This window comes from Lampris incognitus, chromosome 1 (genome assembly GCF_029633865.1).
Source record: "Lampris incognitus isolate fLamInc1 chromosome 1, fLamInc1.hap2, whole genome shotgun sequence".
NCBI lineage: Eukaryota > Metazoa > Chordata > Actinopteri > Lampriformes > Lampridae > Lampris > Lampris incognitus.
Window position 1 is genome coordinate 127,249,793 of NC_079211.1, and position 15,266 is coordinate 127,265,058.

Here is a 15,266-nt window from a genome sequence, read left to right on the forward strand (position 1 = left end):
CCTATCACTTTGCATTACACACACACATGCACACACGCACGTGCACGAATACGGGCACACACACAAAGCTTGTCTGCTCTTGTTGCCACATGCAGAAAGATTGTAGATATTATTCACTTGGCTTGCAGCAGTCAAACCTAAGCTATGGGAAAATATTTATTTTTGTCAGTTTTGTTTTTGTAAGATAGTAAGTCTATGTTCCTCTATTATTGATTAACTGGCTAATTTTCCTAATTAATTTTCAATTTGCCATCAGTAATCACCCACTGTACCATCAACAATTCACATAATATTTTCAACCAATAATGATCATACTACTACTTTTGGCTGCTCCCATTAGGGGTCATCACAGCAGATCATCCGTTTCCATCTCTTCCTGTCCTCTACAGCTTCCTCTGTCACACCAGCCACCTGCATGTCCTCCCTCACCACATCCATAAACCTCCTCTTTGGCCTTCTTCTTTTCCTCTTGCCTGGAAGCTCCATATTTAGCATCCTTCTCCCAAAATCCTCCAAACCATCTCAATCTTGCCTCTCTTGCTTTGCCTCCAAACTGTCCAACCTGAGCTGTCCCTCTAATATACTCATTCCTAACCCTGTCCTTCTTCGTCACTCCCAATGAAAATCTTAGCATCTTCAACTCTGCCACCTCCAGCTCCACCTCCTGTCTTTTCATCAGTGCCACTGTCTCCAAACCATATGTAACCCCTTTTTCACTGGCGGGCAACACCAAGCACATTTAAACAAGACAAAAGCCTAATGCTACCAGTTACTAAAGTGTTACAATACAAATCAATAGCGCAACCGGATCCTGAGTTCTCAGCGGTGGAATGGTGAGCTGGCTGAACCTCCTGTGTACTAGTAGGCTAGTGCCACTAATGACAATATTAGTGATAATTGATAATAGCAATAATTAACCAAGATAATAATAAATTTAGTAGCGCGGTGCCTCCACTGTGAAAATACTACACTTACCTAAGGCTAGTGAATGGTGTATCTTCCCAGAATTAAACAAACATGTGGTTAATGCAAATCTTATAACCCTGCTGTGTACTGAATTACTGTACAAGCTTATTACCAGCACTCTATAAGTAACCTAGGCTTTGCATATGCGGAAAATGAGCTGCCAATACACCCGAAATATAACTAATAATAATAGGATTCATTTGATAATACTAAGAGAGAGAGAGAGACAGAGAGACAGAGAGAGAGAGAGAGAGTACCACACGAGTGTAGTATTGTTGATTAAATAAACATTAATTGAAATTACACAGGGTGTGACAACCGGTCACAATAAACAGGAAGAAAGTATCAAAAGAACACAAAAATACCCAGCGCTTTCCGTTGGGGCCCATTGGTGCACATTAAAGCAGTTCTCTGAGCAGAGGGCAAGGCAGCCACCGCTACAATGCCCAGGTGAAGAGATAAAAGTGTCTGTGTGTGTGTGTGTGTCAGTATAAATGAAATTTTCGGGTTGCTCACAACCCATCGCTCCCTCGACCGGAAGGCTGTGTGCAGTCCAGAGGATGGAAGGCGTAGTGCTAGCCTAGCAGCTGGCACGTGTCGACTCCCCGGTAGCGGCCTCCACCCGCAAGATGGCCACAAGTTGCAATGTTCAGACAACCCTGGTGAAGATAATGGTCCTCTGGTGGGCCCAGCGCCAGAGAGCAAATGAAGCGAGTCCTCTTTCAACAGCAGACAGGTCCCAGGAAAGGAGCAGAGCGGCTCCCCTGGTTAGATCGCTGTCCAGCGCAGCCCGATGACTTCTGGCTAGCCTCCACAACTCTAGTTGGCTAACGTACTAGCACTGGATGCTAAATCCACTTAGCTAGCTAGCGGTGAAACTGGCTATGGGGCATAAACAAAATAATTGGCATACAAAAACAACCCCACCAGCAAGCATACGACCGCGGGCCAATCGCAACACTCCTGACCTCAAATGCGGGCCTAGTACACGGGCTGTGTATAAAGTCTCCGCGAAATGGGTACTTAGACGGAGCAGCAGAAAAATGGCCCTCTCTCTTCGTCATACTCCTCGGACTGCCTAACTCCTCCCTCTCCATGAGGAGATCGACCGTTGCGAACCTCGTGATTTCGCGGGCATAACAACTCCACACCACATCATTGGCTAATAACAAAATTCAAATAAAAATACAAAGAGCAAATACATTCCATTGGTTTACGTGTTTAGAAACTTATAAGAACATAGGAAATGTTTAAGACACAAAGCATGCTGGTAAATGAAGTACCACAAAGTATGTACAGTAGATTTTAGAGGTCCTTACACATATAACATAGCTGGTCTCACAACCATCCTGTAAACCTTCCCTTAAACTCTTGCTGGTACCCTTCTGTCGCAAATCACTCCTGACACTCTTCTCCACCCACTCTACCCTGCCTGCACTCTCTTCTTCACCTCTCTTCCGCACTCCTCATTACTTTGAACAGTTGACCCCAAGTATTTAAAGTCATTCGCCTTCGTCACCTCTACTCCTTGCATCCTCACCATTCCACTGTCCTCCCTCTCATTCACACATATGTATTCCATCTTGCTCCTACTGACTTTCATTCCTCTTCTCTCCAGTGCATACCTCCACCTCTCCAGGCTCTCAACCTGCACCCTACTCTTGCTACATATCACAATGTCATCCGCAAACGTCATAGTTCACGGAGACTCCTGCCTGATCTCATCCGTCAACCTGTCATCACCATTGCAAACAAGAAAGGGCTCTGAGCCGATCCTTGATGTAATTCCACCTCCACCTTGAACCCATCTGTCATTCCAACTGCACACCTCACTATGGTCACACTTCCCTCATACATATCCTGCACCACTCCTACACACTTCTCTGCAACTCCTGACTTCCTCATACCATACCACACCTCCTCTCTCGGCACCCTGTCATATGCTTTCTCTAAATCCACAAAGACACAATGGAACTCCTTCTGGCCTTCTCTATACTTCTCAATCAACATTCTCAAAGCAAACATCGTATCTGTGTTGCTATTTTGTGGCATGAAACCATACTGCTACATGCTAATCATCACCTCTCCTCTTAACCTAGCTTCTATTACTCTTCCCCATATCTTCATGCTGTGGCTGATCAACTTTATACCTCTGTAGTTGCTACAGCTCTGCACATCACCCTTATTCTTGAAAATCGGTACCAGTATGCTTCTTCTCCACTCCTCAGGCATCCTCTCACTTTCCAAGATTGTGTTAAACGATCTAGTTAAAAACCCCACTGCCATCCCTCCTAAACATCTCCATGCCTCCACAGGTATGTCATCAGGACCAACTACCTTTCCACTCTTCATCCTCTTCATAGCTGCCCTCACTACCTCCTTGCTAATCCACCACACTTCCCGATTCACTATACCTACCTCATCCAACCTTTTCTCTCTCTCATTTTCTTCATTCATCAGCCCCTCAAAGTACTCCTTCCACCTTCTCAACACACTCTCCTCGCTTGTCAGCACATTTCCATCTCTATCCTTGATCGCCCTAACCTGCTGCACATCCTTCCCAGCTCGGTCCCTCTGTCTAGCCAATCGGTACAAGTCCTTTTCTCCTTCCTTAGTGTCCAACCTGTCATACAACTCACCATACGCCTTTTCCTTTGCCACCTCTCTCTCCACTTTACACTGCGTCTCCTTGTACTCCTGTCTAGTTTCTTCATCTCTCTGACTATCCCACTTCTTCATTGCCAACCTCTTCCTCTGTATACTTTCCTGTACTTCCTCATTCCACCACCAAGTCTCCTAGTCTGTGTTCCTCCCTCTCTTGAAATATGTATTCACCACAGCCATTTCCATCCTTTTCGCAAAATCCACCACCATCTATCCTTCCACTTTTCTCTCTTTGACACCATACCTATCCATCACCTCCTCATCACCTCTGTTCCCTTCACCAACATGCCCATTGAAGTCTGCTCCAATCACCACTCGCTCCCCCTTGGGTATACTCTCCACCACTTCATCCAACTCACTCCAGAATTCTTCTTTCTCTTCCATCTCACACCCAACTTGCGGGGCATATGCGCTGATAACATTCATCAATACACCTTCGATTTCCAGCTTCATATTCATCACTCTGTCCGACACTCTCTTCACCTCCAGCATACTCTTGACGTACTCTTCCTTCAGAATTACCCCTACCCCATTTCTCCTCCCATTTGCACCATGGTAGAAGAGTTTGAACCCACCTCCGATGCTCCTGGCCTTACTGCCCTTCCACCTGATCTCTTGCACACACAGTATACCTACCTTTCTTCTTTCCATATCAGCCAGCTCTCTCCCTTTACCAGTCATAGTGCCAACATTCAACATTCTGACTCTCACCTCCACTCCTACCCTTCCTCCCCTCCCGTTGCCTCTGGACATACCTTCCCCTTCTCCTTCGCCCAACAGTAGCATAGTTTCCACCATCACCATGCTGCCCAACAGTACGGTGGCGGTCGTTGGTAACCCAGGCCTTGACCGATCCAGTATGGAAATCTGGTTTATGATCTGCATATTTGATTTGGCAAAGATTTTACTCCAGATGGCCTTCCTGATGCAACCCTCCCCATTTATCTGGGCTTGGGAGCGGCACTAAGAATGCACTGGCTTGTGCATCCTCAGTGGCTGGGTTTAACCAGTAATGATCATAATAATTAGAAATAATTATTTCATGTATTTTGTCTAATTTGAAGTGTTGGTATACCCCTTCAAAAGTTAACAATCAACCATAGTGAGCTTGTGGAAAGCACACTTTGTTGCATGTGCCTGATAGTTTTCAGAGCTTGGCTTTTTTTCCTTTTTTTTTTTACCATTGAAAATGGTCTTGGATATCTTAGAAAATAAAAAAGAGCAATGGATTATATATTGCCACTTGAGAACAACAGGAAGTATAACCAGTGCTTCCTGGTGGCATCTGACTATTACAGCTTGATAGAAATACTTAGGATGAAAAAAATAATAAGGAAAAAGGATAAGTTAAGATGATGCTTAATTGTCCATTCGCATGAACGTTAGTTTTGCATCACATGCACAAACAATAGTTAAGAGAACATATACATACTTAGCAACACATGATAGAATCACATTAAGGTCATCTGAAATAGAAAATAAAGTGACACAGATCACTTCAATAATGAGAAAACAAACAACCCTGAACATATTTGTAAAATGTTCAGTTTCATTCCAACCAACTGTTTTTCCTTTATCTCACAGGGGGTCCTTCTGACTGGTTCCATGCTGGAGCAGCTCACCTGCGGACAGGGTGGGACTAATGAGCTGAGTAAGATCTTTTTGGTCCCTGAGAAACAGAAGTCAGTGCTGCAAGCCTATCGTGGCATAGTGTGCAATGGGGAGGAAGGTCAAAGGTCGCAGTGGTTCATGGAGATGAGCGAAGAGCTACGAGATCAGATAAACATGCAGAGGGTCATTGAGAAGGTACAAAAGCCCTCATGCCTGTGTTTAAGATTTCCTGTTTCATTGTTCTCCTGAGTTGTCACCAACATGTCTGCTACCTTCAAATCATCAGCAGAAGCTCCTATTTTGGGGTAAATTTCATTTGTTCATGATCCTGATCTTTCCCTACAGTAAGAAGGTACAGAGATTTTTGTGCTCCTGCAAAATAAAGAGAATGGCTGCATATTAGATATGAAGTTGATGTTTTATCACGTTTCTGAGCTAGTGCAGAAGTGCTGAGGCTTTACTTGTGCATGCATCTTGCCTGTGAGTGAATGTTCATCCTTACCCTCTATCACAGGCGCAATCCTCACTAAACTGTCTGTGTTTCTTACCACCAACACACCTCAAAACATCACACCTCAGAAATTTGAAACTCCACCCTTTCCAGCTGGTAATGGCATCGATGGTTTGCCATTTATTTGTGCTCATCTCGTAATTACAAAATGTCTGACATGACCTGAATATGGAGTTACTCCCAGTGTGATTCATTGTTTCTGGTATGTTGTATGGTGAGTTATTTTGGTAAATAAGCAGATGTGGCTAAACAAGTTTGTCAGAGACCTTTGGCAACAGATACTACCACATCAATAGCTAAACCGCAGATTCAACCGCATCTCATGATTTTTTTTTTTTAGCAGTGGGGAGGTTGCTAACATAACACTGGAGACTGTAATTAATTTTGATTGAATCTCTAAGATTAAGAGTGCTAAAACACCAGTGCAGATATGCCTTGATGCATGCTCAATAATCCAAGTAAGAAAATCTAAGAAGGTTGAATTAGTTCATCTTGATACAACGTTTATTGACAAATATGTTTCATCACTCATCTACTAAGTGACCTCTTCAGTCTAAACTGACTGCAGGTATCCCCACCTTTATAAACAATACAGTTGCATAACGATCGAAACCAACGACCAGTTTCATATGCAAATATGGGTGTGACCATTAACTAGTGTTTCAATGGCCATATGTACTATTCACAGAGGATTTGGGAATGTTTGCAATCACAGCATTGTAATATGGCGATAGATGTACTCTTAAACCTACATTAAAATTAAATCTCAGGATGTACCACATTTCACTGACCACATTAACTCTGTGGACAACCACATCAAGTTCACCAGAGAGGATGTGAAAAATGACAGGTTAGCCTTCTTAGACTGTGAAATTGCAATTGGTGATGGGGGACATTTGATTGATGTTTACCATAAACCAACACATACGGATCAGTACTTAAGGTTTGACTCTCATCATCCACTGGAGCACAAACTAGGAGTCATCAGGATGCTGTACCACCAAGTTGACAATGTCCCCACTGACACAGGAGCCGGGGAAGGGGAGAAATCCCACATTAAACAGGCCTTGGTTAAGTGTGATTATCCTAACTGGGCGTTTGTCAAAGCCAGGAAGACGCCCAAAAAGTGCACAGCCAATCGAAGAGAGGAGAAGGACAACAACGTTTCATCACTATCTTAAGTAATGAAACGTATTTGTCCATAAACGTGTGCGGATGAACTGATTCAACCTTCTTTGACCAGTGCAATTATCTTGTATCACTATTGGTGTAAGTTAAAGTTGATATGAGGAGTTTTTCACTGAATATGTATCAGTCTCAATTTGTTTTTAATGCTACATGACCAACAAAAGCAAATGAGACCATCAGCAAGCAGACTGGATGTTGCTCTTTCCAAAAGTTTCTTTCCAGGTTGGATTCACAGTGAAATCAGACAAAATGATTAACAGCACACATTGCGACAATTAGACATACATTACTTCATCACTGAATGTCTTACCAACAGTTGTCTTTTCCAAAACACAATTACAATTCACTTTTCTATAAAAAGCAAATGCATGAGCTACCAGAGGGTGAATATAGCTCTTTGTGACAAGAGACAATGCTTAAGTGAAATCGTTCATCTGCAAAACACTTCCATTTTTGGACACAAGGGGGTGCAAAGTCAGCAAAATCATTCAGGATTACGTAAAGGTTTTTCTTGCTAACCTTCTTTGTTTCCTTTATTTTCTCCCATCTCCCTCCCTCCCTTCTTCCAGCTCCATCTGGAGCAGTCTAACTCCTCAACCCCGCTCTCTCGGGCCAGCCTCCGGGCTCTGCAGAGAGACCTAGCGGATTTGGAGAGGCTCCTCAAGGACGTGGACCTCCTCTCTGGCCTGGCCCGTCTGCTGCCCAAAGGAGCTTGTGCTGGCCACGCCTCTGCCTCACCCACTAACCTCACCTCTTGGGCCCTCAACACCACCACATGGGGACCCAACATGACCGACATCCCTGGAGAAGAAGGGGAGGAAGGGTCCGAGGGAAGTGGTAAGGGAGGCGGGGGAGAAAGAGGAGGAACAGGGAAGGAGGAGCCAGAGAATCCCCATTCTCAGTTTTCTGCTTTTGTGCAACTTTGGGCGGGACTTCAGCCGATCCTGTGTGGGAACAACAGGTACGGAGGGAGAATGGTTTGATCCACAAATCGCATCAAAGGAAAAGTTATTTTCTGTCATGATAGCAGGCAGATCACTGCCAAGTAAAAATATCCCTTCCAAACATATACTGAAATACACTGTGAGAAGCAGTGAAAGTAGTGATGTGGACAAGTGTGTGTGTGTGTTTTTTTTTTAGATGTGAAACACCTCATGAACCTGGTTTTTGCTCATTCACTAACTGATGTTTAGTCTCGTGTTTAGCTGTACCATCTGTGTAGATATGGTGGAGGTGGTGGGTGTGACATCTCCAAAAATTTCTGTGAGTGAGTGCATCTAAAATACATGTTTCTGGAACACGTTCACCATTTCACTTTCTTATTAACATAATCTTTATTGGTAAAAAAATTGGCAGAATGTATTTTTTTCTGCCCCCCCCCGCACCCCCCTACCACTACCAATATTCTCTCTCAGCCTGTCCCTTGTATTCTTTCACTTGGTATTGCCCATGTGGTTTCATTCGAGGTAGGCTGTCACAGAAATGCCATCAACAGAGATACAAGTTAGACGTGCTCTATCACTTTTAACATGCTCAAAGAAATCCATCTTTAGATAAAGGTTTTGCAGTCAATACACATACTTTCAATTGCAAACTTAAAAAGACATGCATGTTAGGTTAATACTCCTGCCTGTGCTCTGGACCAAGGCAAGAGGAAAAGAACTGGAGTTGGTCCCCGGGCACTGCACCGCAGCTGCCCACTGCTCTTAAATGCAGAGAACAAATTCATTGTAAGAAACTACAATGACAAAATAAATAAAATGGCTTTCAAGACAATGATCCTGTATCATTCTGTTCACAATAAAGTCACACAGCAGTTGTGCTTCACATCTATGATACTGCGTCCTTGTTTAAACAAATCTGTACAATAAAAGATGTGTTATATACAGTAGATTAAGTTCACATGTACTAGAGGGCAGCAGATAGGTCCTCTGTAAAGAGGAAGAATGTGGCAGAGGCTGTTATATATCAGAGACTGTTAACTGGTTGTTCCTGCTGCACTTTCAGGATCATTGAGCCGGAGGCTTTGAAGCAGGGGAATATGAGTTCTCTGGGCTTCACTAGCAAAGAACAGAGGAATCTGGGTTTATTGGTGCACTTGATGACTACAAATCCCAAGATCCTCTACTCTCCCATTGGCTCCCAGGTGGATAAAGTGATTCAGAAGGCAAGTAAATGATGCTGTGCTCAGTCGAGGTTTTGCATTAGGTTGAGGAGCACCTGAAGAGGTGGAGGTATGCACTGGAGAGAAGAGGAATGAAAGTCAGTAGAAGCAAGATGGAATACATATGTGTGAACAAGAGGGAGGACAGTGGAATGGTGAGGATGCAAGGAGTAGAGGTGACGAAGGCGAATGACTTTAAATACTTGGGGTCAACTGTTCAAAGTAATGAGGAGTGCAGAAGAGAGGTGAAGAAGAGAGTGCAGGCAGGGTGGAGTGGGTGGAGAAGAGTGTCAGGAGTGATTTGCGACAAGCTATGCTGTATGGTTTGGAGACAGTGACACTGACGAAAAGACAGGAGGTGGAGATGGAGGTGTGTTGTGGATTGTCCTTTATCCTTTTAATGGTCTCTTGCCCGGGCAACCTCTGGGGAGAATAATCACCGCACAAATATTGGAGCAAACAGAGAATATTTAATGCATCTGCAGATGGAGAGACATAAGGCCACACAGAGGTTCGTCTGTGTGGATATGCTCTGCCTCTGGGCTGGAGGTAGTGGTATTTTATAGAACAGTCCGTCGCGTCATACACTATGTTTCCTGCATTAACTAAGGTGTCGTCTTACAAAGGTATGCAGGAAACCATCTGACTTAATCATGTTCTGTGACAAAGGAATGCACGAAAACATCTGAGTTAATCATGTTCTGTGAGTGGTGAGTGTCTGTATGTCCATTACTCTTATCTTTGCTGTCCCAGTGCCTGGGACATGGCAAAAGGGAAGCAATTATGATAAAGTGGCTATGTGACCCCATGGGGGCACGCATGAGAACAATGGGTATGTGTGTCTGCATTGAGTGAGAAGTTTCATACACACAGAGAAGTAGAAAACTACAGAGTACATACGGAGTGCATATGGAGTACATTTTGTACTCCACAGGTGGCAGAGTTGAAGATGCCAAGATTTTCATTGGGAGTGACAAAGAAGGGCAGGATTAGGAATGATTATATTAGAGGAACAGCTCAGGTTGGACAGTTTGGATACAAAGCAAGAGAGGCAAGATTGAGATGGTTTGGATGATTTTGGGAGAAGGATGCTAAATATGGAGCTTCCAGGCAAGAGGAAAAGAGGACAGCCAAAGAGGAGGTTTATGGATGTGGTGAGGGAGGATATGCAGGTGGCTGGTGTGACAGAGGAAGATGCAGAGGACAGTAAGAGATGGAAACATGATCCGCTGTGGCGACCCCCGAACAGGAGCAGCCGAAAGTAGTAGTAGTAGTAGTAGTAGGTGTATGCCTGTTGGCTGAACATACAGACTGAAATTTGTAAGCTTATGTTAGTTTAAACTTTGTTAGTGAAAAGTAATTTTTAAGCAGAAAACAATTGCAAGCCTTAAAAATGATCTACAATCAAAAAAGACCTCTCAAACTCAATTTACTTTCTTCATCTGAACACATGCCATCATAGCTTGGTACTTTATGTTCTTTTCTCAAGTTTCAAAAAAATTACCCATGCAACTGTCTTTTTTTTTGTATGACCACCAGATGGTAATGACATCATAGGATTTGTGTATGTATTTGTGGACATACGTTTTGAGTTTACACTCCCCACAATTACCGGGAATTGGACAGGACAGGACAGGTGGGGCTTTTCAGTGTTGTGGTTCTACTGTGCTGCTTCAGTAGGTCAGGTCACAGAATGATTGACATACAGGTACAACAGGAAGTGTTTGTCATTCAATGTGCGTTGCGTGCACGTAAGTCATGGCATGCTCACTGAAGAAAAATGGAGACAATTTTTGACAGGTCTGAATTAGACTATTTATACATTTTTTGGCTTGCTATTATTTTATATTTACCGCATTTTTCTCAGTAACTTTACAAAATTAATTCCACATGAACTGTGTTACTTCCAAACAGCTTTAAATTAAGTATGCTGAAAGTAGATTTCTTTTGAGACCAAGCAAGAGCTTAACACTGGCTGGCTTGGAAAGGTCTTTCAGCTATTTACTCTGTTGTTGATTTGTTTCCTAATATTAAGACTTTATCTGTGATAAAACTGCTTGTGCTGTTTCATCTCCATTGATGAATGCTGCATCGAGCACCCAAGACTCTTCCCCATAAATCATAAGGGACTCCAGAGTAAACCGTAATCTGTAAGAATAGTGTCATCATTTGTATCTCTCACACAACATTGATCATGCACTGTGCACCGCCAGCAAAAACACGTCCACAGGAAGCTGGTGACTCACCTGATTAAACTGTCCCAATAGATTTCAGTGCCAGTCCAAGTGCACACAGCAATGTTGGCACAACCAGCTATCGATTCTGTGTTCCCACAACACACAGATCTCCTATCATGAATGGTGTTGATTCTGGTCAGTGTGTGGAAGCAAGCGAGGGAATGTCTGTGTGTGTCTGTGCGTTTTTGTTCAGTTATAATTGTAAGGACCAATTTGAGGTTTTAGTCATTAGAGTGAGGATATTTTTGCAAAGTGAAGGCATTTTGGCTGCTATTTCAATGTTATGTCTTGGGTTTAGGGTTAAGGTTAGAGTTAAAAGCTAGGGAATGAATGTAGTCAACGAGTGTCCTCAAAAGTGTGTGTGTGTGTGTGTGTGTGTGTGTGTGTGTGTGTGTGTGTGTGTGTGTGTGTGTGTGTGTGTGTGTCTCAGAGGGTCTGTTTGTGGGTGGGTAGGTGAGGGGTACATGTCAAAAACAAAGTGTATAGCCACTGGAAATGAATTGAACAAATAGGTGAATAAACTAATATTAGCATAAATGGTAAAAACAGTTGTGTACTCCCTATATTATTCTTAGGCCAATGAGACATTTGCATTTGTGGGGAATGTGACTCACTACGCTCGGGTCTGGCTGAACATCTCTGCCCAGCTAAGGACTTTTCTGGAGGAGGGCAGGCTGCACAACCACCTGGCATGGCTACAGCAGGTAGGCACAACGTTTCATCATAGCAAATTAGTAAGATTGCCTAATCATTATGGCAACATCAACTAATGGGAAATGGAAACGAAAAAAAAAATGACGCCTATAAAATATCCGGCTATGGAAAAATCTCTCTCCCATCAATACCCTCCCATTAAGCCTGACAACAGAATGGGAGAGAATAAATGGCGCCCATTAGGCTACTTTGATCAGATGTTTATCACACAGATGTCAAAGCATTAAAGGGCAATTCTGTTTTTGTTTTTTTTACAACCTGAGTCTTATTTTCAGTTTTTGCTATCATGCATATTGGTTATGATATCATTTTACTCACTGGCTTCATTTTGAAAATTTTGGACATGGTACCAGCACTGGATTCACCTTAACATTGGTGTCTTATGATGCCATGGAACACAAGTCTCAAACCTGTCCAAGAAACCCTCTAGTGTCTCAGTTAGACCATGTTCATGATTTCCCATTATCTATGACTTCTCTATTGTGCTGACTGGGTAGTTAATCATTGGTTACTACTACCTATGGTAAGTATAGGCTGCTCATTCCTGCAAGTTGAACCAGGAAGTAGATCACCAATACGATGGACCATTGACAATACTGGACATATTAAGTATAAACTTTCAACTTTTCCTTTTGTTTAACTTGCAAATATTAAATTGGACTTGTTGATGTCAGACCTTCATATACTTTAGCACTGTAAGACAGCATTACAAAGCTGTATCCAGCTTTGCACCATTATCCAAAACCTCCAAAATGAAGCTGGTGAGTAAAATGATAACATAACAAATATGCAGGATGGTGATAACTATAAAAATAGGAATGAAAATAAAACTCAATTTGTAAAAAAACAAAAACGTATCCTCTCCACTGTCCAGTTGTCCTCAGAGCTCCGCAGACACCCAGAGCTGCTCAACGCCACCGACAGTGAACTGATGCAGATCCTACTGGAGGGAAATTACAGCCTCCCCAACACCTCCACCCTGCTGGAACAGCTGGACACCATAGACAACGCGGCCTGTGGCTGGACGCATTTCATGTCCAAGGTTTGAATAGCATACAGGGCACAGAACTTTAGTTTGGTGTAATTAATTGCACATAAAAATTACAGGTTGGAACAATGCTAGAATGATTAAGAAAAAGGACAAAAAAATATAGCAAGAAGAGTGAAAAGACTGGGGATTAAAAATAATGTGCAAGAGAGAATAAAAAAAAACCTTATGTGCCTTATCAAGTGGCTTTCTTAGGAGTTACAAAAGATAGACAGAATCAGTAAAACTGACTAAGCATTATAATACACAGATGATATTGAAGCTGCAATAAAATGGGAAATTATGGGTTAGACGGAGAAGGAATATGACTGTTGGGGATTAAGTTATTACAATACAAGGTCATTACCCTGCAGAGATACGTATAGTATATGGTCAGTCCTGCAGATGCATAGTCATGCATAGTCGGTGCAATAGACATTGCAGGAGTGAAAAACACCAACTGTGTAGGAGTTCCAGGCGCAGGTCATCATCAGTAACTTTACAACTGACACTGAAGACATAAATTATTCAATGTATTGTACTGACAGATGATAGTGGCGGTAGTATTGTAATAATGCATATAAATATATCAGTTATCAATGTCTGCATCAAAGATGACAGGAGTCAAATCATTTGCCATGGTCATTACTCTCAGCTATATGTTGACCTCTGTCATGTTTGGTGAGAGATACTGTAGCTGTTAACGTGATAGCTTTGACCAAACCAGGAAGCAGGAAAGAAACCCCATTCTGTATTGATGCTATTGATCTTAAGTGCAAACAGCTACTCAGCAGTAACATGAGTGGAGAGACTGCATAGGACGCTCAGCTCTATAAATAGGAAGATTATTCCTTAGGAGTCTAAAAAATATTCCTCTCTCTCTCCTATTAGGTTAGTGTGGACATTTTCAAGGGCTTTCCAGATGAAGACAGTATCGTCAACTACACCCTGAACCAAGCCTACCAGGACAATGTGTCTGTGTTTGCTAGTGAGTCAGTACCACAATTTGCATGTACATGTTCAGTTATTGTCATGGGTAGGTCAGTTAGCTGAATGTAGTACCAAGGCTCTATAAGCAGCATAAATGTTATCTTTCTATTTTTTTCTTAGCTGGTAGCAGGTAATCGGTACAGATTACGGGGGCATTCTTGTGGCAATACAGGGAGCATGAGTTGGGAAGTTGGGGGGGAGGGGGTCTCTAAGATATCAATTCTCAAATATTTCTTGCAACTGTTTTTCTGTGAGCATTTCAATATTGTTCTCCATAGCAAAAAATTATCTTGTACATGCATTCGTAAACTAAAAACTTGGGGGGTTAATTTGCAGTGATTCATTACTCATTCACTATTAGATCCAGCTGTGCTACTCCTCTGACCATCATCCATGGGCAGTCGTCAGAATTTTTGACTTAACAGACTAGATTATTAACCGATTGATAAAAAAAATCAATAGATTAATGATTATGATTAATGACTATGAAAATAATTGTTGGTTGCATCCCGAGTTGCAATGACGCAAAATGAAAACCATTTTAAAGCACCAAACACTATCACCAAAAGTTGAAGATATTCCAACTTCTAGAGGTCTTTGGGATGTGTTCAACTCGACGAGGTTAAAAGTTTGATTTGTTAAAGGGTCATCTGTACTAAAACATTTTACTCACAAAGTCGAGTGGAAATTAGATTACAAATTATAATGATATCTGTAATGACTTGTTTAACTATTATTTGTGTAGCACTTTTTCAATGTGGCAGTACATAGTAGAGACCAGTAGAAGTATGGACAGGAGAGAAAGATGAAAGATGTGGCCATTAGCTGATTTCAGACCTGTGGCGCCGAATGTGGTGTGGCACACATCCCAGCCCATTTAATCATCAGACGTTCTCCTCCTCCTCTCCTAGGTGTAATTTTTCAGACTAACAAAGATGGCTCCCTGCCACCGCACGTCCTATACAAAATCAGACAGAATTCAAGCTTCACAGAGAAGACCAACGAGATCCGCCGAGCCTACTGGCGTCCAGGTCCCAACACTGGGGGAAAATTCTACTTCCTCTATGGATTTGTCTGGATCCAAGGTACAGGCACGAGTCCATTGCTCCCCTAGTGGTTGCAGGTGTATTCATGTAGTGAGAATGAGTGATGGGCCTGAAAAGTGATTTAAAGGGAAACAATCACAATTTCAAA

At 42.5% G+C, this 15,266-nt stretch overlaps 1 protein-coding gene across 1 annotated transcript in view; it reads left to right on the top strand.

Moving 5' to 3' along the window:
- Positions 1-15,266, top strand: part of abca2 (ATP-binding cassette, sub-family A (ABC1), member 2) — a 220,575-nt gene that overhangs the window by 106,904 nt on the left and 98,405 nt on the right. The window contains exons 8-14 of the mRNA XM_056296979.1: positions 5,215-5,436; positions 7,510-7,901; positions 8,948-9,107; positions 11,917-12,045; positions 12,930-13,097; positions 13,974-14,070; positions 14,984-15,157. Coding sequence (XP_056152954.1) covers positions 5,215-5,436; positions 7,510-7,901; positions 8,948-9,107; positions 11,917-12,045; positions 12,930-13,097; positions 13,974-14,070; positions 14,984-15,157 — 1,342 coding nt within the window. The remainder of the gene's footprint in view (positions 1-5,214; positions 5,437-7,509; positions 7,902-8,947; positions 9,108-11,916; positions 12,046-12,929; positions 13,098-13,973; positions 14,071-14,983; positions 15,158-15,266) is intronic.